This window comes from Mytilus trossulus, chromosome 9, assembly GCF_036588685.1.
Source record: "Mytilus trossulus isolate FHL-02 chromosome 9, PNRI_Mtr1.1.1.hap1, whole genome shotgun sequence".
NCBI lineage: Eukaryota > Metazoa > Mollusca > Bivalvia > Mytilida > Mytilidae > Mytilus > Mytilus trossulus.
Genome location: NC_086381.1, coordinates 40,682,189 through 40,709,934, shown reverse-complemented (window position 1 = coordinate 40,709,934; position 27,746 = coordinate 40,682,189). Strand labels below are relative to the sequence as shown.

Below are 27,746 nucleotides of genomic sequence, written 5' to 3'. Positions count from 1 at the left end.
TACTTATATAAAAAAAATCTCTTCAAATATTCTAAGGACTTCGGGAATGTCCGGAGAGCCGACAAACTTGCTTCGGAAGTTGAATTTTACTAACCATACCAAAAACGTCATAAACGTAGTTACGCGCCATGATTACTTTCTTTCGGTTCAAAAGAAACTTCAAACCTAGACTCGGAGAGTTACTTTGAAAACTCAGGGGAGGTAACTCATTAGATATGCTGCAAAACGAAAGTAAAAGTTGAACTTTACAAGTATCTTGAAACAGTTGTACGTTTTGTTCACCGACATATAATTAAACAGGTATATCAGTAAAACGCGCATGCAACAGTTCGTAATCTTCAATAATAATGAAGCTGTAACAATATATCAGAAGAAGAAAACACATAAAGAGAACCATCAGAGCATGGTAACTTGCAATGATTAATGTTTCGCATTGAATTATATGAACATTACAGGGTAACTCACTAACTGTCTGAAGAGTGAAGTCAGTGCCAGTGGCAAAACACATTCGTACGCTCATCTCTTGAGTACGTTCGCACACTATAGGGAATCACTGAAGCAAGACTGGAGAGCCCCCCCCCCCCCCCCCCCCTTTAAGGAAAATTTCTGGATCTGCCACTGTATGGGATCTGACAGCACTGGTTCTCTGTTAAAGCCTATTTTATGACGTTATTTTGTCCCACCGTAAAAAAGCAAACCTAACGACTTCCAGTTAGCTTGTTATACTGATATCTGAGAATTTTAGATTTCTTTATTATCTATATTTTAAATTTTTATAAAGTTTAGAAGATATTGCACAACAGTCAGGGGTGCTACTTAAACGAGTGATTTCAGAATCACTTCTTCAAGTGATTTTGGCTGTGAAATATTTTTAAAAATTCTTTAAATAGACACAGAATTTTTAAAATCACTGTAACAAGTAATTTGAGAAGATCACTTAAATAAGTGTTTATAACTTTTTCTTGATATTTTTTCTTACAAGCTTGATTTTTTTATTGGTAAAAAGACAAGAATTCCATTGAAAAAACAACTATCTACATCTAGAAATTGTCTTTTGCTTGATTAGCCTGTGCATTTTCTGGAATAATTCATAGATCAGGACATAACCTTGAAGTATATCATTCTAACTCTAAAGAAAAACAATCAGGTTACCTTATATTGTTGACCTTTGTCTGATAGTCAGTCTCAGAGCAGTTAATGAATATTTGATTACAGAACAATTCCCAAGGGTACTTTTAAAAGCTTTAGCTCACTAACTTACTGCTCAAGGCACTGGTGAAGTTAATATCCATGAGGCCCCTCATGGGGGGGTCCTAGTAATCACATAATCACCATTTTTTTGCCAATATAATCACATAATCATTAAATATTTGCTTATCTTTAGTAATCAAATAATCATAAACTAAAAATTCAGTCCTAGGTAATCAAATAATCATGAAATATTTGGCTTAATAATCAAATAATCATTAAAAAAACGTCCAAGTAATCACATAATCAAAAACCCCATGAGGGCCCTCATCCATATAGAAAAATGGATAATTGATCTATGTAGGAAAATTATAGAAAAGTTTGTGAAAATATGGAAAATCAATGAAATTAGGATTTGAAAATCAAAGGAAACACCAAAATCACTTAAATAGGTGATAACTGAATTTATTAAATCACTGAAATAGGTGATAATGAAATTACTTGTTTAAGTAGCACCCCTGACTGCACAACGATCGTGATCGTACTGGTCGTCCATCATGTTTTCTTCAAAAAGCTGAAATTTCCACTGATGGATAAAAGACCAAGCAGGACAAAATATTTAGTACATATAGGGTGTAATATGAGTTAAATTTGATCATAAGGTTACCATAAATAATTAAGTTAATAACAATGGTAATTTATTCCAAGTTACATTAGTCTGAAGAACAAAGCAAAGTTGAAAACTGTAGAGATTTGTTAAGCGTGTAATCTCTGTGAAATGGCCAATTCTTAAAGAAACACCAATTTTGAAAATAAATTTTACGTTCAACAGATCGATATCGATGTCAACATTAAAATTTAGTACAACTCCCATCTTTAGATATACATATTACTAGAACACACCCGCGAAATCACGGGCATTCAGAGCGTAGTTTAAAGTATGTAAAGTGTTGTTGGAAGAATTTTGTAAAATATTGAATGACTGGAGAATTTCAGCAAAAGTATCATAAGTCATAGGTATTTGGGGACAGGAAAATGCTTTTTTTTTTACCCCTCCTCCTTTATTTCCAATATTCCCATTTTTTGGTTTTCTTTCAATTTCTATATGAACATACATTAAGTATGTTATGAACATTCAAGTAAGGAGCCTGTAATTCAGTGGTTGTTTGTTGATGTGTTACATATTTGTTTTTCGTTCATTTTTTTGTACATAAATAAGGCCGCTAGTTTTCTGGTTTGAATTGTTTTCCATTGTCAGTACAGGGCCTTTTAAAGCTGAGTATGCGGTATGGGCTTTGCTCGTTGTTGAAGGTGGTACGGTAACCTATAGTTGTTAATAAAGCTGAGTATGGGGTATGGGCTTTACTCGTTGTTGAAGGTCGTACGGTAACCTATAGTTGTTAATATCTGTGCCATATTGGTCTCTTGTGGAGAGTTGTCTCAACATGGCAATTATACCACATCATCTTTTTTTTTGTTATCAATGAATTTTGTAAAAGATTTACTGGCTGAAGAATTTCAGAGAAGGTATCAAAAGTTCACATGAATAATTTTAGCGCTTATCTGTATTTTATGAACATTCATTACTATATAAATATAGTGTATTTACTTTCAATTCTAAGTTTACTAATCGATCCATAGTGGTCATTGATATAGTATACAGACCCTCTCTATTTAATAAACTCTGTGACTGCCTTGGATAGTAAACCTGAAAATGGTAGCAGGTAGAATTCTGAAAATACACTTTGTTCTTTGTATATGTATGTTCAAAGTGTACAGAAAAACGCAAACCAGAAGTCTAATCTGACTTAAAATTTCGTCCAATGACGGGACAATATCCGGATGCCTTTTTTCTCGTTTTTCTCCAAAAATAACTCAATCTGAATAATCATATGAATGGATGACAAATGGCAACATGCACTGTACATATAGGATACAGAGGCTCAGGCGTGTTGATTAATTAATTATGGAAAGAAGAGAAGCGAAACCCAAAATGAGGTCTTCTCGTTTAATAGTATAGATGGTTCATTTATGACAAAATCGTTGAAATGTAACCTCCGTGGAATGTAATCTCCGTTGACATTTTGATAAAGAGTGCTTTCTATCAGGTCCGCACTTTTATTGAGTATTGCATGCCAAATAAACATATTAGATAGTTATAATGGATGGCGGATATACCACTTACAGATCAATAAGGTATTGTAATTCTGACGACATGAGAGGACAACATGTAACATTTTTTATAAATCAATTGTTTAAGTGTAACAGAGTTGCCTCTTTCTCAAATCTTGATGAAGATAAAAAAACGAACCAGATGTTTTTATATCAATCTCTATAATGCATGTAAATAATTTAGACCTGTTTTCAATATTCAAGATTTGAAGCTTTATGATTAAAATCAATTTGATACCGAATTCAATACGATTTAACTAGTATGCAATTGCAAGAAGCCATAAAAATTGCTCTTTCTTTTTTCTTGTTGCCCAAGCGGAGAAGCTTTTAATTTCTTTCATCTAAATTAGAACGTCGGTTGAAAGGGCCTGATATAAATTCCGTTGCATTTATTAACAACACCTTGTAAAATATTCTTTTCGGAATTAAAAGCAGTTAGATTGATTAAACAAAACTATCCGTCACATGCATTATATATGTTACGGTCTGTATTAGGGGAGGAGATCTACATTTCTGTATTCTGTAATTCTTTTGGCCATTTTTCTCTATTCAGTTAGAAATATATGCCCTTCTCTGTAAAATTCTTCGGTTCCGTTCCTGCATTTGAAAACTTCTGTATATAACATCTTGATAATATATATGTATTGTCTTGTTTGTATCAACAACATACGTATGATGACACTTCCCTGTATAGCCCCTCTTTTTTTTTCTATTCTTTCACTGTACTGCATTAATGATACCTCGTTTAAAATAAGTATAAAACTTGGAGAAAAAAGTATTTCAGTTTCTTCGAGATAAGTTGGATAGCTGGGATAATAAACAAAAGTAAAGATGATCTGAGGTATATTTTATCATATTTGCCTTATGATTCAAGGTACTAGTAAAGAGGAGCTGAACGTTCAGTTTTATAACAGTGACAGTACCAGTAGCTAACCGACATCAAGGGAAATCTGAAATTGGATTAAATAAAAATTTTATCACAAAAAAGATTTTATCATTGATTACTCATCTGTCCAACAAAATATAGAAAGAAACATTGCTTATCAATCAATTGTTTTGGTGAATAAAGAAATATATTTAAAATATGTTGGTACTAAAAAATGCTATACCCTAAAAAATTGAAGACAATGTCTTCCCTCCTCGAGCATCAGTATGAAAATTAAGAGGTACGGATTATGACAATGCTTTGATTCTGCAAATCTTTACTATTTCAATCAATGGTCAATTTATATATTTTGGAATTATAAAGATACCTAAGATATTACCTCCATCAATCAATGTTACATTCTACTGATTTGACTATTTTTTGTGTGTCATTTTCGTCGTATAGCTCATCAACTCTTTCTATTTTTTCATATCTTTGGATTTTCAAATACTTGTCGCTTGGCGTTAATGCTTTGGACAAATGGAATTTATAACTTTTTTTTTTCGACTACTATTGCAGATCTTTTTGTTGCTTATTGGATTATCTTGGTCTGACATCTGTCACGAACTATTTTTTTAAGGTGAAGAAAGTTAAATAATTGCTGACGCAATGCACGAGAAGGATGTAAGGTTATATTTTCCTACAATAGGAAACGAAATGATAAGTTAACTATTGCAAGATTGTGATTTTGGCGAAAAACAAGGATGATTATGAATTTATAAAATTTGCATCGCTTATTTCATTTGACCAGTTGTGTTTACAACCAATTTGAAAAATCAACGTTTCTTTTGAAATGATCTGCTAGAATATTGTCAATTATGATTTTTTAATATATGCAGAAAACGTAAAGTTTCATTAATCTTTAAATCATTTATTTCTGTTATTTTCAATTCACCATATTCTTAAGTTTCAAAATTATTTTTTAATCTATAAACCACCTTCTATATCTTAAATTATTTCAAATAACTAAAAAAAAAGTATATGATATTCAAGCAGAATACGATTAGTATAAGAGGATCTACAAAAAGAAGCTGTGGTCGTTACTGGTTTTCTAAAAATCAAAGTTGCGAGATGAATAGACTACAACTAACCAACAAAGAGGATGAATAAAATATCTTTGAAAAATGATTCAATATTTTATATTTTGCTGGATTATTTTTTTTGTTGGGTCTCTCTCATCATTGTTTTTTTTATATATTTTTATTGAACCTTTTTAAATTCTTTATCAACGACAACACATGTAACATCTTATTTATTTTTTTAATATTCTTCTCCCGGTCAAAAATGTGCATGAAATATTTGCCACTGTACGTTCAGAAAACATCAATCAATAAATCATATCTACTCTAAAGTTGAATTATCATACTAACTGTAAACATTATCAAATAAGTGATTCGTTTAAATTTTAGTCAGAAATTATCAGTTACACAGTGTGTTAGTGACCTAATATGATAAATACGGGATCAGTAAATTCCATAAGGGATTTGAGCGAAAATAGAACCTCATATGGAATTTACTGACACTGTCTATATCGTATTAAGTCACTAAAACACTGTGTAACTAATTTATCTTGCAGACTATCTTTATTAAGTTGAATTTTAGACTGGAGTCTCATTTGCAATCATACCACATTTTCTCATTATTATATTAAACATGTTAAAGTGTTCAAATTTAAGAAACAGACTTCCATTGGTCTGCTTAAAAAAACTAATGGACACTTTTCATCTCTCCTATTTTTTTTCTTCAAATTTCCGATACAATGAACAAAAAGTTATTATGGAATATTAAAGGAAGTAACCCATCAAAGATACAAGATCATACATTAGGGTTGTGATTTGGCTTTGAAGGAATTTTTCAAAAAAGTTCAAAGCAAGAAATTCATGTGTTATACGTAATACTTGTGCATTTTGCAATTAAAACAGTTGATTTATATATATGTTTTCGATATCAATATGACCACATCAATGATTTATAATTCATTGTAACACAGATTGGTAAATAGGATGATGACGAAAAGGAGGAGGATTCGGTGGCAAATTATATACGTATTCGGGTTGAAAATGTAAAAAAGGAGATGTGGTATGTTTGCCAATGAGACAACTATCCACAAAAGACCAAAATGACACAAACATTAACAACTATAGGTCACCGTATGGCCTTCAACAATGAGCAAAGCCCATACCGCATAGTCAGCTATAAAAGGCCCCGATAAGACAATGTAAAACAATTCAAACGAGAAAACTAACGGCCTTATATATATGTAAAAAAATGAACGAAAAACAAATATGTAACACATAAACAAACGACAACCACTGAACTACAGGCTCCTGACTTGGGACAGGCACATACATAAATAATGTGGCGGGGTTAAACATGTTAGCAGGATCCAAACCCTCCCCCTAACCTGGGACATTGGTATAACAGTAAAACATAAGAAAGAACTATAAACATAGAAAAACAAATATGAAAGCATGTTTATACGATTTTATATTATCCTGCTTTGTACTGCTGAGTCGATTGTTTATGGTACTAGTTCGCACAGAAAAGGTCAAATTGAGGATTTATCACCTTGATTTGTGTTAAAGAGATAAAAAAAACCTTATATATATATAATAATAATGCAGACATGAATAAATATCATACTGAAATTTCAGCTAACAAGAAAAAGAAATAAAAGTTTACTTGAATCAATAAAAAAAAGTTTTCAGCATTTTGAAATTGAAAATCACGACGTCAAAGGAAATAAAATGACGTTAAATGTTTTATTTTTATTGTTTTTTCATCTAAACTGTCTTGATCATTACAAATTAACGGTAGCACATTACATGCTAACATTTATAGGGTGGATAGAATACACTATACAGATGTTCTATGTTCCTTATAAACAAGTTTTGCTGCATTTTATATTTTATCATTTTTTACTCTGATGTTGGGCGCTTTAACGGAGAACTAGTGCATGTAGTGTCAGGTGTTTTTTAACTCAGGATTTAGGGAATGATCCTCTCAGGATCTGGGATTTCTTTTTTTAAATTTTTTGATGTCTGGTTTAAACTTTCTTTTAATTTGGGACCTAAGGATTTCATGTTTTTAAGCCACATTCAGATTCAGGATCAGGACCCTCCGTCTCCCCCCAAAATGCACCTTATCACTAATCCCAGCTGACCTGGCCTCTTGAACTTTTGAAGCAAACAACAATCACTTTTCCATTATGGCATCAGAAATTTTGTTATATGATGTCTAAATTTTACGGGAACCTGTGTGATTTCTAGTAATGGTGGACAATTAGCGATAAGGTGTTTTGTTTTAGTACTTTGATGTCTTCAAAGCTGTTAGGAATCATCTCTCTCTTTTTAAATGACTTCTTCTTTGATTATCATGACAATAATCATTTATTTAGATAAATTATTTAAAATAATTCACAATGGTGGGGTGTGAAGGTAAAATAGGGCTGTCAGATTAGAAGGGGATCAAACATCGAGGAAACAGACCTGGATTCTTCTGAACCATGATATGTTTGGATTTGCATATTCTGCACGAGCCTCCTCTTACATGCTTCATTGGATCATTCAAAAGAACATGAAACAGTAAATTGCAACATATTAATAAAGTGAAGATGGGTACTTAAGTACAAATGTAAGACTTCCAATCTGTGTACAAGTTCTAGAGTTATGTCCCTTATCTTTTTACAAATCTGTTATATTACAGACCTTATTGTCGTTAGAAATTCTTCTAGCGTGACCTCTGAGAATCTGTGCCTCTAGAACTATTGATGTCATACAACAATCACTTTGCTATTTATATGGCTTCAGATATTTTCTATTGTGAAGTCAACATTTTACAGGAGCCTTGAGATTTCGAGTAATAACTCGAACAGCAATATGATGTTTTAAATTCATTACAGAAACTGCTGAGTAATCATCTTCTATATACATGATTTTAGTTTATTTATAGGTTTTGGAGTTTAGAAGGATGTCAATTTGCATTGAACTAGTACACATTTATATTTAGGGGCCAGCTGAGGACCACCTTCATGGGCTTGCTGCGTTGAAGACCCATTGATGGTCTTCGGCTGTTATCAGATCTTTGGTCGGTTTGTTGTTTCTTTGATATATTCCCCATTTCCATTCTTAATTTTACTTTTATTTGTCAGACAAGGCAATAGTTTTTAGTTGTCTAACAAGGCACTAACTTTTATTTGTCAGACAAGGCACTAATTTGTATTTGTCAGACAAGGCACTAACTTGTATTTGTCAGACAAGACACTAATTTTTATTTGTCAGACAAGACACTAATTTTTATTTGTCAGACAAGGCACTAACTTGTATTTGTCAGACAAGACACTAATTTTTATAGAACGTTTAGTCTGTTAATTTCCCATTCCACATAGACTTGTAACTTACAACTTGATTTTTTTGTTAAATACTCATTCAGGTATGTATATGTACAGAGGAAAAATGCATTCAAACAACAGCAAAAACCCTTAATAGATTTATTTGATAAAATTGTATTTCATATTTTACAAGCGTTTGTGTACAATGTACAAGATGCAAATATAATTTAATTTATCCAATGTTTTAAACCTGAAGGTTTAATAAATTAAACCATGTTTAATATTACTTTTCATATTGATTTTTTTCTAGAAATTAAAGAATGGCAACCAGTGTGGATGAATTTTGTAATTTGTGTAAAGTATCTTTCACATCTGCCAAAAATGCAAATGATCATTATGAAGGTAGGACGCATAAGAACGCATTGACTGGTGAAAGTGAACTATTTTGTGATTTGTGTAAAATTAAATGCAGTTGCCTTGAGAGCATGAACGCTCACTTGGAAGGAAAATCTCACAAAAGGAAGGAACAAGAAGCCATGTTATCTTCAGTAGTGAATGATGAAAATGTCATTAAAGATGAAAGTGGGGATGGTTTTTGTTGCAAGTTATGTGACATTAAATGCAGTGGAATAGAAAATATTAATGTTCATTTACAAGGAAAATCACATAAGAAGAAAGAAATGCAAGTTAACATTGAATCACCAGAAGGCTATGGATCACCAAAAGAGAAGTCAGATGGAAGTTTGTTGTATTGTGAGATTTGTCAAGTCAGTATAAGTGGGAGTGATAATATGAAATTACATGTAGAAGGTAAAGGTCACAAGAAAAAACAGCTTCAGCAGTCTAATAGTCATGGGGATGAAAAGAGCAAAACAATTAATGATGGTAATGTTGATGGAAATAATGGAGAAAATGATGACTCTATTTACGTTGATGCACAGCAAACCTTTGACCATGAACACAAAACTGTTAAAAATGATTTGAGTGGGCAATCAGACAAAAAGGATGAACCCAATATCATTAGAGATAGGATTAGTTCCAGTGACGAGGACAATGTCGGACAGGAAATAGATCAGACTTTTGTTAAAAATATTCTTGAGTCTTTTGAAGGAGGAAAATATTCCAAAAGTATTGATCACAAAGATAATTTAAGCTTACCTTTGAACCAAGCAGTAAACAAAGACTTCAAATCTTTAAATTCCTCCAGTAATTACTCAAATAAAAATAAGATTGAAGGCAAAAATGTTGATACAACATTTCAAAAGATAAATAATTCTGAAATAATACATGATAATGGATGTTCACTAGATGTTTCTACGACAACTAAAAATACAATGGAAACAAACACTAGTACCAAGTCAATAGAAAATAAAGCATCTACTTCGAGTGTGTCGACTAAAAAGGATGATTTAAAAGGTACACAAAACACACCGTCTAGAACTACAGTCAGAATGCCTAAACGTCAACAAAATTACCACTGTGTTATATGTAACCAGTTGATGAACACTGAGAAAGCCTACAAAGATCATTTACAAGGGAAGAATCATGGTAGGAAGTTGTTGGCCCCTGACAGAGTTCTACCAGAAACTGTCTTCACAGAAGTAGATATAACTGAGGTAAAGACCAAATCTAGACCCAGGAAGTATCAAGAAGAACTGTTTAGGAAAGCCATGAAGAAAGACGCCATTTGTTTTCTTCCTACAGGTAAAATTTAAAACCTTGTCAAAAATTCAGAAAAATCACATAAGCTATATATATATATACATGATATATGTATAAACATGATAAAAGGGAAGGAATAAAAAAAAAAGAAATTGATATTGTTAAAAAATGCAATTATTGCTAACATCTGGTTTATTTGAACTTTTGCCGATAGTTGTCTCATTGGCAATCATACCTCATCTCCTTATTGATTATGGAAAATAAAAGAATGCAAATGTTTATGCCCATGCCGTAGCTAAATTAGATTTAGATTTAAACCCTTGTTTGTCCTTCTGTTCATCCAAAAGCTGGTTTCCATTCTCGAACTTTAGTTTACCTCAATCAAATTTTATTAAACTTACACACAATGCCTAATTACTACAAAATACAGATCAAGTTTAAATTTGGTGTTGTCACTTCAACTGTTCTAGAGTTATGTCCCTTAAACAAGGGGAAAAATTGCTATTTTTTATTTCTGTTAGAAACTCTAACTAATAAGGGCATACCAAACAGTTTGATCCTGTATTTACAGATTGATGAAAATTTCTACATAGGCTATTTTTTGCCTGATTAAATCAAATATGGAATTAAAAATATACCTTCATCATGTTCATGTGCTACTTTTGAGTTAAATGAGGTAGAAATTTTGTATGTTTGCTCAAAATCGGATATGTGGCCGTATTTTCCCTTACAAAGAAAACCTTGACTTTTTTGTTAAATAATTTGTAATTTCTTTATTTTATATGCATTTTTTATTCAGAAATAACTCATATTTATCAAATGGTCATGAATTAAGAAAAATAAATATTTTTGCTGTATTTTTTGTTTTCATTTACTTTTTGGCGCTAAACTAAAATTTGGGTAGCATCACTATAACCAATCTTTAACTATGTACCTTGATAACTTTATATGATACAATGTATGTAAGCAGGGGCATTAGTTTGTTAAGTGTATTTAAAATTTCGGAAAAATATCTTTTAAAATTAAGGGCAGATAATTTTACTGAATTTGATAGCACATTTGGTGTTTTTTTTTATTGTCAAGAAAATAAGGCAGGGACCCCTTAATTTTATATGCCTGTTTTACGAGACATTTGTTGGTATACCAGTACTATTTATTATTTGATATTTCTTAAGTATCTAAGAAAAGCAATTATTTAAAATTTTTAATTTGAACCAATTCTATAGTGTTTTATTTCCTCAACAAGGAAACATTTTTTTTTTCAAAATAACTCATATTAAATAACTGGGATTTTGTTTAATTTCAATGTATTTAAAAAAAAACATGTTCTATGACCACTAGTTTTTTTTATTGAAATTTGAAAGTTCTTGTTGCATCTAATCATGAACACTGAAATCTTTAACAGAAGTTAAAATATATATCATTGAACAGTTAGACACCCCAGCTACAGCTACCTTAAAATAGATATTTGTATAGGTATACAATAAGTGCACCTGATGTTTGTATTTAGAGTTAACTTTTCCTCTGTCTACAGGTACTGGTAAAACATTGATAGGTTGTATGGTAATGAGTACAATGTTAGAGCAGAACCCTACCAGACAAGTTGTCTTCCTTGTAGAGAGAGGTCTACTGGTCCTACAGCAGTTTCAGTATATCAAAAAAGAGCTTGGGGCTACATTATTTACCAGGTAGGTACCAGATAAGTTATCTTCCTTGGTATCATACCATCATAACATATATATGAGAAAAACATAACCCGTGTCATGCCAACAACTGGTTTTTAAATAAATGTGTTTAGTTCCGTTGCATAGACCCTATAAGTGAATCAATATTAACTCCAAAATATGCAATCTTTATTAACCTGACAACAGTATCGTAACTATATCCCTTCTTAATAAGTCTATTTAAAGGTTTTGTTACCTGCATATTTGAATGTTTCAAAGCGAGAAAAAAAAATATAGATTTGACCTCAAGGTGCAAATTAAATCCTTTCTCAGTTTTCTTACAAATTAGCCTTATGTAAATTCTCAGTGTATGATGAAATTTGATAAACTCCTTATTTATTTTCATTTCTTTTTAACTTTGTTGATTCATTGATATGGGACTTAAGTTTTTGAATCTGTTTTCAACTTTTATTAGCTCACCTGGCCCGAAGGGCCAAGTGAGCTTTTCCCATCACTTTGCGTCCGTCGTCCGTCGTCGTCCGTCGTCTGTCGTCCGTCGTCCGTCGTCGTTGTTAACTTTTACAAAAATCTTCTCCTCTGAAACTACTGGGCCAATATGAACCAAACTTGGCCACAATCATCATTGGGGTATCTAGTTTAAAAAATGTGTGGCGTGACCCGGTCAACCAACCAAGATGGCCACCACGGCTAAAAATAGAACATAGGGGTAAAATGCAGTTTTTGGCTTATAACTCAAAAATCAAAGCATTTAGAGGAAATCTGACATGGGGTAAAAATGTTTAGTAGGTCAAGATCTATCTGCCCTGAAATTTTCAGATGAATCGGTCAACCCGTTGTTGGGTTGCTGCCCATGAATTGGTAATTTTGTGGATATTTTGCAGTTTTTGGTTATAATCTTGAATATTATTATAGATAGAGATAAACTGTAAACAGCAATAATGTTCAGCAAAGTTAGATTTACAAATAAGTCATCATGACCGAAATGCTCAGTTGACCCGTTTAGGAGTTATTGCCCTTTATAGTCAATTTTTAACCATTTTTCGAAATCTTAGTTAACTTTTACAAAAATCTTCTCCTCTGAAACTACTGGGCCAAACTGAACCAAACTTGGCCACAATCATCATTGGGGTATCTAGTTTAAAAAATGTGTGGCGTGACCCGGTCAACCAACCAAGATGGCCGCCACGGCTAAAAATAGAACATAGGGGTAAAATGCAGTTTTTGGCTTATAACTCAAAAACCAAAGCATTTAGAGCAAATCCAACATGAGGTAAAATTGTTTATCAAATTAAGATCTATCTGCCCTACAATTTTCAGATGAATCTGACAACCCATTGTTGGGTTGCTGCCCCTGAATCGGTAATTTTAAGGAAATTTTGCTGTTTTTGGTTATTATCTTGAATATTATTATAGATAGAGATAAACTGTAAACAGCAATTATGTTCAGCAAAGTAAGATTTACAAATAAGTGAACATGACGGAAATGGTCAATTGACCCCCTAAGGAGTTATTGTCCTTTAAAGTCAATTTTTAACAATTTTCATAAAATTTGTAAATTTTTATTAACATTTTCCACTGAAACTACTGGGCCAAGTTCATTATAGATAGAGATAAATGTAAGCAGCAAGACTGTTTAGTAAAGTAAGATTTACAAACACATCACCATCACCAACATGACCAAAACACAATTTTGTCATGAATCCATCTGCTTCCTTTGTTTAATATTCACATAGACCAAGGTGAGCGACACAGGCTCTTTGGAGCCTCTAGTTTTCAGAGTGCGAGTTCTTTTTATTGTAGTACTCACTCAATCTCACAATTATTTTTGAATTAACAGTTTTTAAGAAGTGGCCTTTTATGAATTCTCCTTTATTGGGATGGAGTGTGACAAATTTAGATGGAAATAACATTTGAATAGTCAAGATTCTTTTATTTTACTTTATACCGATTTAGATTTGGACTGCAGGATCTCTACACAACAGAGAGAAGAAAGTTATTGATTGCTGGACTATGTTCAGGTTCTCAGAGCTCTAGAGGTGTACCTTTGTGGAAACATGACGTTATTGTAGTCACAGCAGGTATATATATATTAATGAATATAGTCAATACCATATGATACTCTAGCAGACTATCACTATTTGGATTTTAAAATGTTAACTGCAGTGATTGGCCTTTTATATCTTATGTATACTTCTCTTCTTTGTGTCATACACACTTTATCTTATTATTTTTATACGACTGCAATAAAAAAATTTGAGATCTTATATATTGGTATGATGTTGTCATCTGTGTTGTCCTCGTCTGAAGACACATTAGTTTCTTGTCAATAATTTTAGTTAGAGTATATAGATCTTTATGATTTTTTTTTCAGAAGTTTCAATTCCACAAAGGGAAGATTGGGATTGAATTTGGGGATGATGGTCCCACTTGTTTAGGAATTAGGGACCAAAAAAAAGGAGCCAAAACAAGCATTTTTTTAGTTTCAGGGTAACTTGTGTATAAATATTTCAATTGCTCTTTTAAAAATTGTACCACAATGTAAAATACAACAAGTAGAAGATTAAGATTCAATTTAGGACTTGTGTTTGGATCTCTCGGAAATTGTACCACAATGTTCTATATACCAAAGGGAAGGCTGGGACTGAGTTTTGGGTTAATTACCCCAAACATATGGCAAGCCATTTTACTATTTATTCAAATTTCAAGATATCTCCTATAATATATAAGATATCTTATTTAAAATATAAGATATCTCCTTTAATATATAAGATATCTTATATAATTTCATTTTTATAAGATATCTCACATATTATATAAGATATCTTTAATGTTATATTAGATATCTCATATACTTTATAAGATATCTTCTAAAGTTTATAAGATATCTCACATAGTTTATAAAATATCTTGTATAGTTTATGAGATATCTTTTAAAGACAATTATATAAGAAATCTGATAAATTATATGAGATATCTTATTAACTATATAAGATATCTTATAAATTTTATGAGATATCTTATAAACTAAATAAGATATCTCCTATAATATATAAGATATCTTATATAATTTCATTTTTATAAGATATCTCACATATTATATAAGATATCTTTAATGTTATATTAGATATCTCATATACTTTATAAGATATCTTATAAAACTTTATAAGATATCTTCTAAAGTTTATAAGATATCTCACATAGTTTATAAAATATCTTGTATAGTTTATGAGATATCTTTTAAAGACAATTATATAAGAAATCTGATAAATTATATGAGATATCTTATAAACTATATAAGATATCTTATAAATTTTATGAGATATCTTATAAACAAAATAAGATATCTCCTATAATATATAAGATATCTTATATAATTTCATTTTTATAAGATATCTCACATATTATATAAGATATCTTTAATGTTATATTAGATATCTCATATACTTTATAAGATATCTTATAAAACTTTATAAGATATCTTCTAAAGTTTATAAGATATCTCACATAGTTTATAAAATATCTTGTATAGTTTATGAGATATCTTTTAAAGACAATTATATAAGAAATCTGATAAATTATATGAGATATCTTATAAACTATATAAGATATCTTATAAATTTTATGAGATATCTTATAAACAAAATAAGATATCTCCTATAATATATAAGATATCTTATATAATTTCATTTTTATGAAATATATTATACAAATATAGCCTTTGTATGAGGTCGATACAAGGATATACTTCTTTCCGTTGATATATCCTGTATTGACCTCATACAAAGGCTATATTTGTTATATTATTAATTTCCGACCATATTTGTATCAAAATCGTCATTTAGGTTTGTTGGAATTTTATAAATATTACATCAATTTGTCTCCTTGACAACAACAACATATTAGTTGTTATTTAATTTACTTTTTTATTTGACATCTTATGTATTTGAAGATTTTTTCCGTCAAATTATTGATCACAGATATCATGTGTTTCAAAACGTTAAGGGCATACGATACAGTTTTGAACCTGTATTTACAAGTTTATGAAAATTTGCACATAGGCTATTTTTTACCTGATTCTTATTCATATTTCGCCTTCGGTCTCAAGTAATGAATTAGCTTAACTTCTCTTTGAGGGGTGAAGCTTACATATAATATCTCTGTTTAAAGAAACAAACTATACCTGGCCAGTGACCTTGACCCTAGTATATAAGCACCTGTTCCATAATAACTTGTCATTATTTTTCTTGAGGGTGAAGTGGACACTTCACGTGAGTTCTTTTTAGTTATTTTATTTTTATCTTAAATTTGGGAGAAAGTTATTAAAGTTACATTAACTTGTCTACGAAGTACGACAAGTTCTAATGTTATTTTGTTATTTACAAATAATAATTCCTCAATTGTCTACGATGTATGACAAGTGTTGATGGAAATGAATTTAAAAATTTCTAGTCTACGATGTATGACAAGTGTTCATGGAAATTTAATTAAATATTTTATTGTCTACGATGTATGACAATTTTATATATTCATTAAGTTTTTGTATTAGTACGATGTACGGCACATGTACATGTGTTACTTAATTCATACTCCTGTTTGTTAAACAGGTAGATATTTAAAAGTATTTCTATTCACATGAAGGTCGTGAGTACTCTTCACAATTTACACGTGTTTTACCTGCACAGGTACACATTTTGTATTACAATGGCTGAATTTAGTTATGCAAATGTATTGTTTTTGCAAGATGTTTAGAATGATGTTTACACTTACTAGGGTGATGGTTATGTTTTTCATTACCTCTGGAATGTTTTAGAAATAAAGATTATATAATTAATAGGAAATCAAGAGGTATTTTGAATAAATCCTCTTCTTAACAGTTATAAAACCTAGTAGTTTTATAATAGGTCATAATGGCATGGCAATTGGAAATAATTGACAAAGCAACAGAACCTGTAAAAAGTAAGTTTTAAAATCTAGTGCTACTTGTATAACTTCAAATTCTACTTGATTTGTGAATGTTTCTCACGAAAGTGCTGTTGAGATTTAAGATAGGCATGTATATTGATACATTTACTCATTATTATTAATGTAGTAAAGAACCTGTATGAATCATGAGTTTTGAGACAGTTTCACTGCCTTCAACTCTAGCAGAGTTTGTAGAGAAACCTGCTGCTTTATTTGAATTTTGCCATTAGAGGCTTACTTTTATGAAGATTTAGTTCTAATTTTTGATCTGATCTACTGAAATGATACGGTGTATGTACCTCTTTTTGGAGTTTGTGCCATGGCTGATGATAGTCCAGCCGGAGTTGATTTTGATACGTCTTTTGATCCTGCATTAAGGTTTTCAGAAGCCTTTAAGGCTTCTTTTAGTGAGATTAATGGTCCATTATCTCATCCTGTTTGTTGATCAGTTTAATCATGATTTTGATAAAATCAGGAAAATATAAGTTCATAGAGGAAATAATACTATCACACTGAGAACTGTGACAATCCTAGTGTGTCGGGGATAAATTAAAATCGAAATGGCACTGCCTAGACAGGCCCACTCTATGGTTTCAAAGATGCAGGGAACCTGGAGAGATATTTTCTTAAGGGGTTGATCATTACCCCTTTTGTCGAGTTGGCTATTTCTTGTTGTAAGAATGAGCCATTGGATCTTGATAATACAAGGATTTTATAGTAAAATTCTATTTGTTTGTTTGACCATGGGTTTCTGGTTAAACCCATAGGAGATGCTCAGAAATATTTAGATGATAAAACTTTTTTGTAATTCTGTTGTGATAGTTGCTTTATCACATTTCTAGTTATGATTGCAAAAAGCAAATTTGTGTTTATACAAAGATTCTAAAGCAAATTATAGATTCCTTGGAAGAGGTTCCAGGTCTAGCAATTAATTTACTCCCAGCTGTTATGGGAAAGGCATTATCAGTTTTTTAACTGCAGATGCTCTGTTGGTCAACTAGTGTACTATACTAGTAGGCAATTCCCTTCATTGAGAGAGAGAGGTTTCCAAAAGGGAACAGAGAATTTCGAAGAGGTCACTTTTCTCAACCAGTTGCTATATATACAGTAGATAACTTAAATATTATGATTTGGAAAATGTTTCTAATGATCTATTGATATTAGATATATTAAGAAATGGTTATAAAATTGTTTTTAATGATGTACCACAAGGTTTATCATTTTTGAATTAAATACATTTCACCTTTCATAAGGATGAATTATTTTCATAAGTCCAAAAATTGATAGCTAAGGGAGCTATTTAAGAGGTTGATCGATCAATGGAAAATCAGTTTATTTCCTATATTTTCTTAGTTCCTAAGAAAGATTGGTCTTCAAGGCTTGTATCTATTTGAAAAATTCAACCAAACTTAGTTTGTGGCTAATCAGCATTTGGAGCAGGACCATTTCTCTTTTGTTTAGATGTAATTCTTTTTAGAATAATTATCTATATATATATAGAGAGAGAGAGCTAACATCTATAGATCTCACAGTTGTATATTTAGGTATCATTTATGATTATATCACAATTTCCTGATTCTTGTGGAAAAGACATTGATATGATATTTATGTTTTTTGTTTTGGATTGGCTTCTGCATCAAGAGTTTTTACTAAGGTTTTAAAACCTGTCTTATGTATTTATGAAATAATGTCACTTGAAGTATATACATGCTATAGTTTATACATTGATGATTCTTTTATTATGGATCAGAGTTTAGATGATTGTATTGTGAATACAGAAGAAGTGGTGCAAATGCTTGATAAGCTGTGCTTCGGAATAAAATTTGAGAAGTTGGTACTCATTCCTTGGAAGCACATTGTTTTCCTTTGTCTCATTATTGATACTGAGCTATTTAAGTTTTTTCTGACAGATGAGAAATGGTAAAATTATCTCCCTTGGGAAATTTTTCTTAAATAGAATTGTGTAACTGTATTTTAGATGATTTACATCATATATTGGTCTTGTGACGAATGCTTTTAATGTAGTATCTGTGGGAATGTTACATTGCAGAAACATGGCAAGAAATAATGTTGAAACACTGTATAGTTGTTACAAAGTTTATTATCATCATTAGGCATGATAGGTGAAATTTTTTAACAATTTAAAATCAGAATTTAAAAATTTGATTTATAGACCCATCCAAATAAGTTTTTGGATTGAACCAGATTCCTCGGACAAAAGAAGGATTTGGGATCCAAATTTGAAGAAAATGTTTCTGTTGGTAGCATTTATTGGAGCTTCTTTAAGAGTATGCACTCATTTAATATAGATTTCATAGTATTGTTGGCTATATTTTTCTTTTGGAGAAAAAGTTTTAGTCACAGATAGTTATACAATCAGAAAATACTATTTCAGTAGCTTTTATTATGCAAATTAGGAGGTATAACCTCTTTGTCACTTAACATACTTACTACATATATTTCATTATTTGGGCTTGGTGTTCAAGAAAGAACATTTTTATCACAGCTCTTTTTATTCCTGGTAAGAAAATTTTGATGCTTATCATATGTCTAAAAAATTTACAGATTCAAAAGGATGGCAATTGAAAGAAGATGTATTGGTTTTGTTGTTATTACATTTTCATTTTCAAATCTGTAGATAATTACTTCATTGTCTTTTGACCAACAAGCTCCTTTCAGAGATGTTTGTATTTTTCATGATCAGAATTAAGACCTTATATTTTCCCATCTTTTTCATTGTTGGGGATAATTATAAAGAAAATTATTAGTGATAAAGTTCAGAAGGCTCTTTTGGTTATCCTTTTTGGCTTGCTCAGAGTTGGGTTTCTTTGCTAAAACCAATTTTAATTTATTTGCCAGTTAAACTGCTAAGCATAAAAATTAGTAACAATGTTGTATACTGAAGATAATGTCTTTCCGTCAGGAAGAGACTTAATTTAACTGTATATTGTACAAAATATAAGTGAACCAACACCTGAAGAGTTGATTGTGCAGTAGGGTAAAACGTGTGTATTATACTCAGAAATCACTTTAATATAAACAGGGGATTTCAGAATCATTTGTAAAATATATTTACACTTCATCTTGGAGACCTTGCATCTATAATCAAGCATTATCAATATTTTTTGAGAAATTTCATTTTTTGGTGTGATCAATTCCTTATCACCATCTAAAAAGGATGTTATTGATTATTGAATTTTTTGTAAAACTCAAGTTTTTCATATTCAGCATGTTTAATGTGAATTTTCCTTGTTCTATGTTGAAACAGACTTTATCCTTTAAGAACAAGATGTTACTTAATTTGTTTGTTTACTACATGTATTTGTGTAAGTTTGCTGAAACCTGAATCTGCAATTGAAGAGTTAGATACTCTTTCACTTAGGAGATGAATTTAGTGCTATCTTTTTTAGGTTCTTAATATTCATTGGAGTATTTAACATTGAAGACTGTCTTTTATAATTGTGTTTTTATTTGCCTTGACTACATCTGCCTTAAAGTACTATCTTTATCAGCTGTAGATTTACATTCTATGTCTTTCATTCAGAGACATGGCACTTTATTTTTTCATATACATGAGTTTTTGAAAAATACTAGATCTGTTAGTTAGTTTACCTTATGAGGTGATCAAAGGTTTTGATAAACCAAAACTTTGTGTTGTTAAGACAATGATTTATCATGTTTTGTGTACAAAATAAGTGAGAGAATTCATCTAAGTCTTTCCGTAAAGTTTAGATAGTTAGAGAGAGTTCATATTTTATCCGAGGTTTTAAGGTTAACTCATTTAGAGGAACCTCTTCTTAAGTGCATTTAGCTTCAGGATGTTCTATTAAGGACATTCTGGCAACAGTTTTGTCTGGAAATATGGTAAAACTTTTTCAAGTTCTATAACAGGAAAGTAAATAATATCAGTACTAAAACACCTTTCTTCAGTTGTAGTTACTGGATGATCTTGTGATTTTTATCCTTTATTAAATGTTGGCATTTATATAAAAAATGTTTTTAGTTTGTGTCTACACTTTAAACAAGCTAATTCATTACTTGAGACCGAAGGCGAAATATGAATAAGAATGTTCCTTCATCCAAGCATATCTTGGATGTGCAGGATGAAGGTCATTCTTAGAATATGAGCCTGAGGCTCGAAAGTAATTAATTCCCACCCTAGGGATTATCAGTCAGACCCACCCTTTTCCACTGGGTTTTATATTTGGTCGACACAAACTTGCTTTAAATTATGACAAGTTATTATGGAACAGGTGCTTATATACTAGGGTCAAGGTCACTGGCCAGGTATAGTTTGTTTCTTTAAACAGAGATATTATATGTAAGCTTCACCCCTCAAAGAGAAGTTAAGCTAATTCATTACTTTCGAGCCTCAGGCTCATATTCTAAGAATGACCTTCATCCTGCACATCCAAGATATGCTTGGATGAAGGAACATTATCTTATGTATTCGGAGATTTTTTTCGTCAAATAATCGATTACAGATATCATGCGTTTCAAAACGTTAAACAATATCCTGAAATTCATTACATGACGTCACAAATTATATCGGTTTTTAGATATTCTAAAAATAACCGTGCGATATGCTTTTTGCTATCCGCCGTTTTCTCTCTACCTTCGAAAATATAGTTTAACATGTGACTATCCCTAAACGAATCAAATTTGTTAAAATATATGAATTAATAATATTATATATTATATGAGATATCTTATATATTATATAAGATATCTTTAATGTTGTATAAGATATCTCCTAAAATTTAAAAGATATCGTATATATACTTAATAAGATATCTTCTAAAGTTTGTAAGATATCTTGTAAACAATTTTATATAAGATATTTTATATAGTTTATAAGATATCTTATATAGTTTATAAGATATCTCATATAGTTTATAAGATATCTTATATAGTTTATGAGATATATTATAAAGACAATTATATAAGATATCTTATAAACTATATAAGATATCTTATAAACTATATAAGATATCTTATAAACTATATAAGATATCTTATAAACTATATAAGATATCTTATAAAGTTTATGAGATATCTTTAAGTACGAATAAATAGCAAAATGGCTTGCCATACAAACATGTAGGAATTAGGGGCAAAATAAAAGGACCAAAAAGAAGCATTTTTCTAGTTTCCAGACCATTATTTGTGTTTAAGTCAATGAATCACTCTGAAATAGTACTGCAAGGTTCCATACTACAAGGGAAAGGCTGAGATTGAGTTTTAGGGTAATGTTCCAATGGGGGTTTCAATAAGTTTGGGGCGGGGATTTTTTGTTTACAATTTTTTGACAGGATTTATAATTTTTTAATAATTTTTCTAATTTTTAATTTTTGAAAAGTTCGAGAAGAAATCTTCAATTGCACAAAATTGTGCAATAGATTTGTAAGATTTTTGAACACATTTATTTTGTGTCAGAAACCTATATTTTGTCAAAAATTTTACCACAATCAAATTCAGACAGTATCAAACTTTAATATTGTGTCCAAATTTGCCCCAACTTTCCAGGGTTCGACCTATGCAATTGTATGTTATTGTGTATGTATATATATGCCAACTCTTAATAAAATTTACTTACTTACTTATGTATCAGGCTAGGGTTAAGCGAAGCATTTTATTTATTATGGAGTTATAGATTTTTAGCAAATTAATTGAATCTTTTCAATATGACAATCAGTGCAAGTTCACATGAAAAATATGATTTTCACAGTAAGGGAGCTAAAATTTGATTTTTAGGGGGGGGAGTCCACTTGGCCTAAAGGGCCAGGGGAGCATTTCTCATCGCTTGGTGTCAGTTGTTAACTGTCGTCATGTTTAACTTTTTACATTTTGAACTTCTAGAGAACCACTGGATGGTACGTACCTTATGAGGTGCTGACCAAGTGTTGTTACTTTGTAGCCGATCCATCAATCAAAATGGCGGCCATCAGGGGACTTCATTTAACATAGGACCATATCGACAATACATGCAAATGTCTTTTTTTATCGATCCACTAACAGGAATAAAATAAAACATGGCATGAATATTCTTTATGAACTAGGTGCTGACCTAGTGTTGTAACTTTATAGGTGACCAATCATCCAAGATGGTCTCAAGCAAGGAACATTCATTACAGGACCTTATAGTAAGTCATACAAATGTCTTCTTTTAGAGAACCACTGTAATTATTAAACCAAATTTTACCACAATCACTATTAGGGTAACTGTTATGATTCTAATCTATTTTTACATGATTTCCAAAACCAAAGTAAATTCAGGTGAGCGACACAGGCTCGAGGGAGCCTCTAGTTTTAAAATGTGAAGCAATGCCTGAAAGCTATAGGTCAACAAATAAATATTGAATTAGTTAGTACTTTAATATGTTAAGTTAGCTATATATGTTTTCATATTCTCCAAATTACTCATCAGCAGTACTAAATTCATTAAAGTCATAAGAAACCTCAAATTTAAAAAGAAATAATGCATATGTTTTTTTTTATAACTCAATGGATAGTTTTCATTATAAAACTTATGTACATATACTTTTTTCTGAGGAAAATTCTTTAATTTATTCATATTTAGGAGAAGTTTACTTTATTTTAATTGATTCCTTCCAGGAAGCAATTCCCCCAACATATTTTCCTTATGCAAAGTGACCTCAGTGTGACCTATCTCTTAAAAATCCGGTGATTGCAATACGCATGGATGTCCTTAAAAGAAACTATTATCTGAATTTACATGTTTAACACGTGCTCAATTTCCATGCTTTTTTATTTATTTTTTGTTGATTGTTGACAAACAGGTGACAATTGTTAAACTTCGGCTTCAAAACACAAACTTTGATTACCTGCCATATTTTCACAACAACACTGACAGATTGAGAAAAAAAAATTGACGATCATAAGAAATTTATGCGAAAAAAATGAAAAATTCTTGAACAGAAGACTAAGTTTATGATGTTTGTATGCATTGGTTCAAGAATTGGAAGAACATTATTTTTCACCGGTCACTCGATTCTTATGACTTTAAGATAAGAACAATGTACACGCAATAAAAAGTACATATATTTAATAGACTACTTTATAAATTTGCTGCTTCCATATTGCTTTTCTGGATATACCTTCGCAAGGATTGTACCATTTTTTTTTTAAAGCCAATGAAAACTAAAATAACAGGTTTAAAATATTTTGATGTGTTATTGGAACTATATTTATATATTATCAAGAATAAAATTTCATATTTTCAGCATACTATGAGAATTTGTTACAGAAGAAGTTACTGCGATGGAAAGACACATGCTTGGTAGTGTTTGATGAAGTCCATCACTGTGTAAAGAGTCATCCTTATAACAGATTGTCATACTTTGAACATAAAGAATGTCCTACAGAAGACCAACCAAAACTATTAGGACTCACAGCTTCCCCTGCAGGCAAATCAACTGTTGAACAAACTGTCAAAATGCTTGAAGAACTAACCATTAATGTAGGTGGTGTGTCAATTGAAATAGTCGAGGATAATGAAAGTGAGCTAAACACATATAGATCTAATGCTGAGATTGATATACAAACTGTTTCACTGAATTCCCAGGAAGAGAGGTTTAAATCAGAACTCCAGGTTTACATATTGCATTGCTACAAGAAGATGGCTGATGTAACAAATCTTTTAGAGCATTCAGATGCAGAGGAGTTAAAACTGGTAAACAAAAATGATAGAGAGTTCAGACAACTTGCAGACGAAAAACTAGATGGAAAGATGCTCAACTACCTGAAGTTAACAATAGGCTTGTCTGAACCATGTGTTGGTGCAAGTCCTCAAGAGAAAGTGCTAGCCACTAACTTGATTAAGCATTCTCACTATATTTGTGTTACCTTAGACATTTTATTACAGTTTGGAATGGAAGCTGCTGTGGAGGAATTAAAAGAATTAATGGGTTTGGATAAAGGGACAAGTTTTGAATTTGCCAGAAAACTAGAGCTGCCATGTTCCATACTCACGGAAATGGTTTCCAGAATTATATGTCAAGAAAACCAGCAAGATCAGATAGATGATGGGAAATTTACCAAACTAGTTGACCTTTTGATCAACCCTGAGACAATAAACTTGCTTAAAGATGACAAATCACTCATACTTATCCTTGTCAAAGAGAGAGGGTCTGCATTTAAAATGAACGAGCTTCTACAAGACAAAATTATGAGTGTTTGTAAAGGAGGCGTATCTGCATTGGTTGGACACGGAACGACAAGCGGTAAAGAACCTGGCATGAAAGTCACTCATCAGAAAGTCATACTGGATAACATTCAACAACATAAGTATAACATTGTGGTGGCTACTTCAGTGGCAGAAGAAGGAATAGACATCCCTGAGTGTGAGCTAGTCATAACATTAAACCCTCCTTCAAACGTAACAGCCTTAGTACAGATGAGGGGAAGAGCTAGGAAAAACCAAAGCAAATTTATTGTTGTCTGTAACAGTACAAAGGAACGGGAGGACATGGAAGATTTACTGAAGCGTGAACAGAATATGATGGAAGCAGTCAAACAATTATCACAATCTTAATACACGCAATATGCATGATGACTTTATTTTACAAACTAGTTGTTCAATCTGCTTTTGAGTTTAAGTTTTAAGTTATTATCACCTATAAATAATCATAAATTGTCAATTACCTTAAATGTCATATGCAAAGGTTAAAGGTTAAAGGATAAGTTATTGGTGTTCAGTATTATTATATTTTTAGGGATCCTGTCATATACCCTGTTAGGTCTGGCCATTTATGTCATTCATCTGTCCATTAATTTATAATAATTTTAATTTTGTTTAAAAAATGATAAAATAATGTATGATTTACGTGTTTTTATATTATTATGCAATATTAAAGATTATAAAATGAGTAGGTCCAGTAAGACCCCTTTTTGGCCCCAAAATATAGCAGTTTTACAAAATTGTTAAAATGTAAACTTTTAGTTATTTATTGGATAGTTAAATGGTTTTACTACATAAATATGGGCTGTTTTTGACAATACAATGCACATATATTGGGTACTAGTACCATTAAGTCATGCTAAATTACTGAAATCTTAACAATTCCAGAATTTTACTTAAATATTAGACGGTTTCCATGTAAAACTAATATGGCCACATTTGTGTTCATCCAAAATATTGAAATTGTAGTTGTATTTGTTGATAATACACAACATAGATTGAGGATGAACACAGATGTGGCCACTTTCGTTTTTGACAAAAACCATCTGAAAAGGGACATTTTTTCGCATGTTTGGTAGATTTTCATATTTGAGCTTGAATCGGATCGTTTTTAATGACTAAATAAGTTAAAATCTGTCACATAAATTAATTGAATCATATGGAATAGACACTAAAGTGTTTAAAAAGTGGTCAAAATCTTTTGTCAGATGAAACTAAAATTTGAGGCTAAAATCAATTCTTACCGGACCTACTCCTTTATAATTAATATGGATTGGTATGTCTCAAAATAATATTTTTAAAGTAGCAGTCATTTTGATATTTAAGGTGGTACCCAACACTTTGACTAAAAATAATTTCGCTCATTTTATTTTCATAAAATTTTGACAAATTATTTACTTTGACCCTTTGACAAAAATACAAAAAATTCAAAAAAATTGAACCAAGTGTTTTATCAGAAAACTTACACTGGTTATATAGCAGCTTGACAAACACCAATTTGGATCATTGTGAAGCTTTATATTACCTTCACAAGGTTATGTAATTAAAACGTTTAGAGATATTACAGAGTCATCTCCCTGTAGTGATAGGTACCACCTTAAGAGAATTTAAACTGCTTTTTGGTAAATTACATTTTCATAAGATTATAAAATAGGAAGATACATGTATGTGATTTAAATTCATTTTTTGCTAAATTTTTCAAATTCTCATTGAAACAAAATAATAGTATAGATCTCAATTTTGATTATCAAAATTCATCTGCTGTGATTGTGTAAAAGATTGTCAAGTAGTTCCGAAATCTAGGTTGTACATTTTAATCTTTTAAAGGTTATCACATTTATATCTATAAAATGACACCTAATTGATTACCAGTATTTTTGTTTTCAAGATTTATTTGATAAGAAGACTTATTTATCAACCAAAGGAGAAATAGTTGTACTTTAATGGGCTGCACACACAAATGTACAGTGCATCTTTAGTCCTCAATTTGCATGAAATATGTTCATTAGGCAAAGGACAATGGATTATTCTTTAAATTTAAAGTAAACAATAAGAATGAGCATTGTAACAGATGGGATAGGAACTAGAATATGATGTAACAGATTCCTTTATTCTATTATAAAACTAGGTTAAATCCACAATTTTCTACGTAAGGATATACCTATACCAGGAATATGACAGTTGTTTCAATTTGTAAGATGTGTTTGAGCTTTTGATTTGCCATTAGATAAGAAGCTTCCATTTAAAATTATCCTTGGAGTTCGGTATTTGGGTTATTTTACTTTTTTCTCATACATTATTCATAAATATACTTGCAACAATTGATGAGTCTTATGTAGACGAAACGCGCGTCTGGCGTATAAAATTGTAATTCTGGTACTTTTGATAACTATTAAGTTAGTTTTTTGTATTTGAACATAAGCAATTTGATGCTTACTGCTAAAGTTTCATCCCAAAATAGTAATGTTGTATTGGTTACATTTAAGACCACTATAAAATATGTGTTATAATAGTCTGGGGTTGTATTTTGCTGTTAAAACTGTTTTGTTTTTTAATTGCTTCTTCAATTATTTATTATCAATTGAAGGTGCTATTTACAGATTTAATAAATATGTAATTTTA

At 30.9% G+C, this 27,746-nt stretch overlaps 1 protein-coding gene across 4 annotated transcripts; it reads left to right on the top strand.

The window, feature by feature from the left end:
- The first annotated feature begins 116 nt into the window (after positions 1 to 116).
- LOC134682912 (antiviral innate immune response receptor RIG-I-like) lies at positions 117 to 27,746 on the top strand. Of its 4 annotated transcripts, none has more exons than XM_063541828.1 (5): positions 117 to 201; positions 8,926 to 10,319; positions 11,812 to 11,965; positions 13,916 to 14,040; positions 24,169 to 27,746. In XM_063541828.1, the coding sequence occupies exons 2-5, from the start codon at positions 8,936 to 8,938 to the stop codon at positions 25,476 to 25,478; spliced, it is 2,973 nt and encodes a 990-aa protein (XP_063397898.1). In that variant the 5' UTR covers positions 117 to 201; positions 8,926 to 8,935; the 3' UTR covers positions 25,479 to 27,746. The 4 variants fall into 4 exon arrangements, with proteins under 4 accessions (XP_063397898.1, XP_063397896.1, XP_063397897.1 ...); XM_063541826.1 differs by having other exon boundaries at positions 185 to 300; XM_063541827.1 differs by lacking the exon at positions 117 to 201 and adding an exon at positions 205 to 267.

Coding starts and splice junctions, on each gene's coding strand:
- LOC134682912 (XM_063541828.1), top strand. CDS start 8,936: ATGGCAACCAGTGTGGATGAATTTTGTAATTTGTGTAAAGTATCTTTC. Junction 10,320..11,811: donor CATTTGTTTTCTTCCTACAG/GTAAAATTTAAA, acceptor CTCTGTCTACAG/GTACTGGTAAAACATTGATA. Junction 11,966..13,915: donor GGGGCTACATTATTTACCAG/GTAGGTACCAGA, acceptor ATACCGATTTAG/ATTTGGACTGCAGGATCTCT.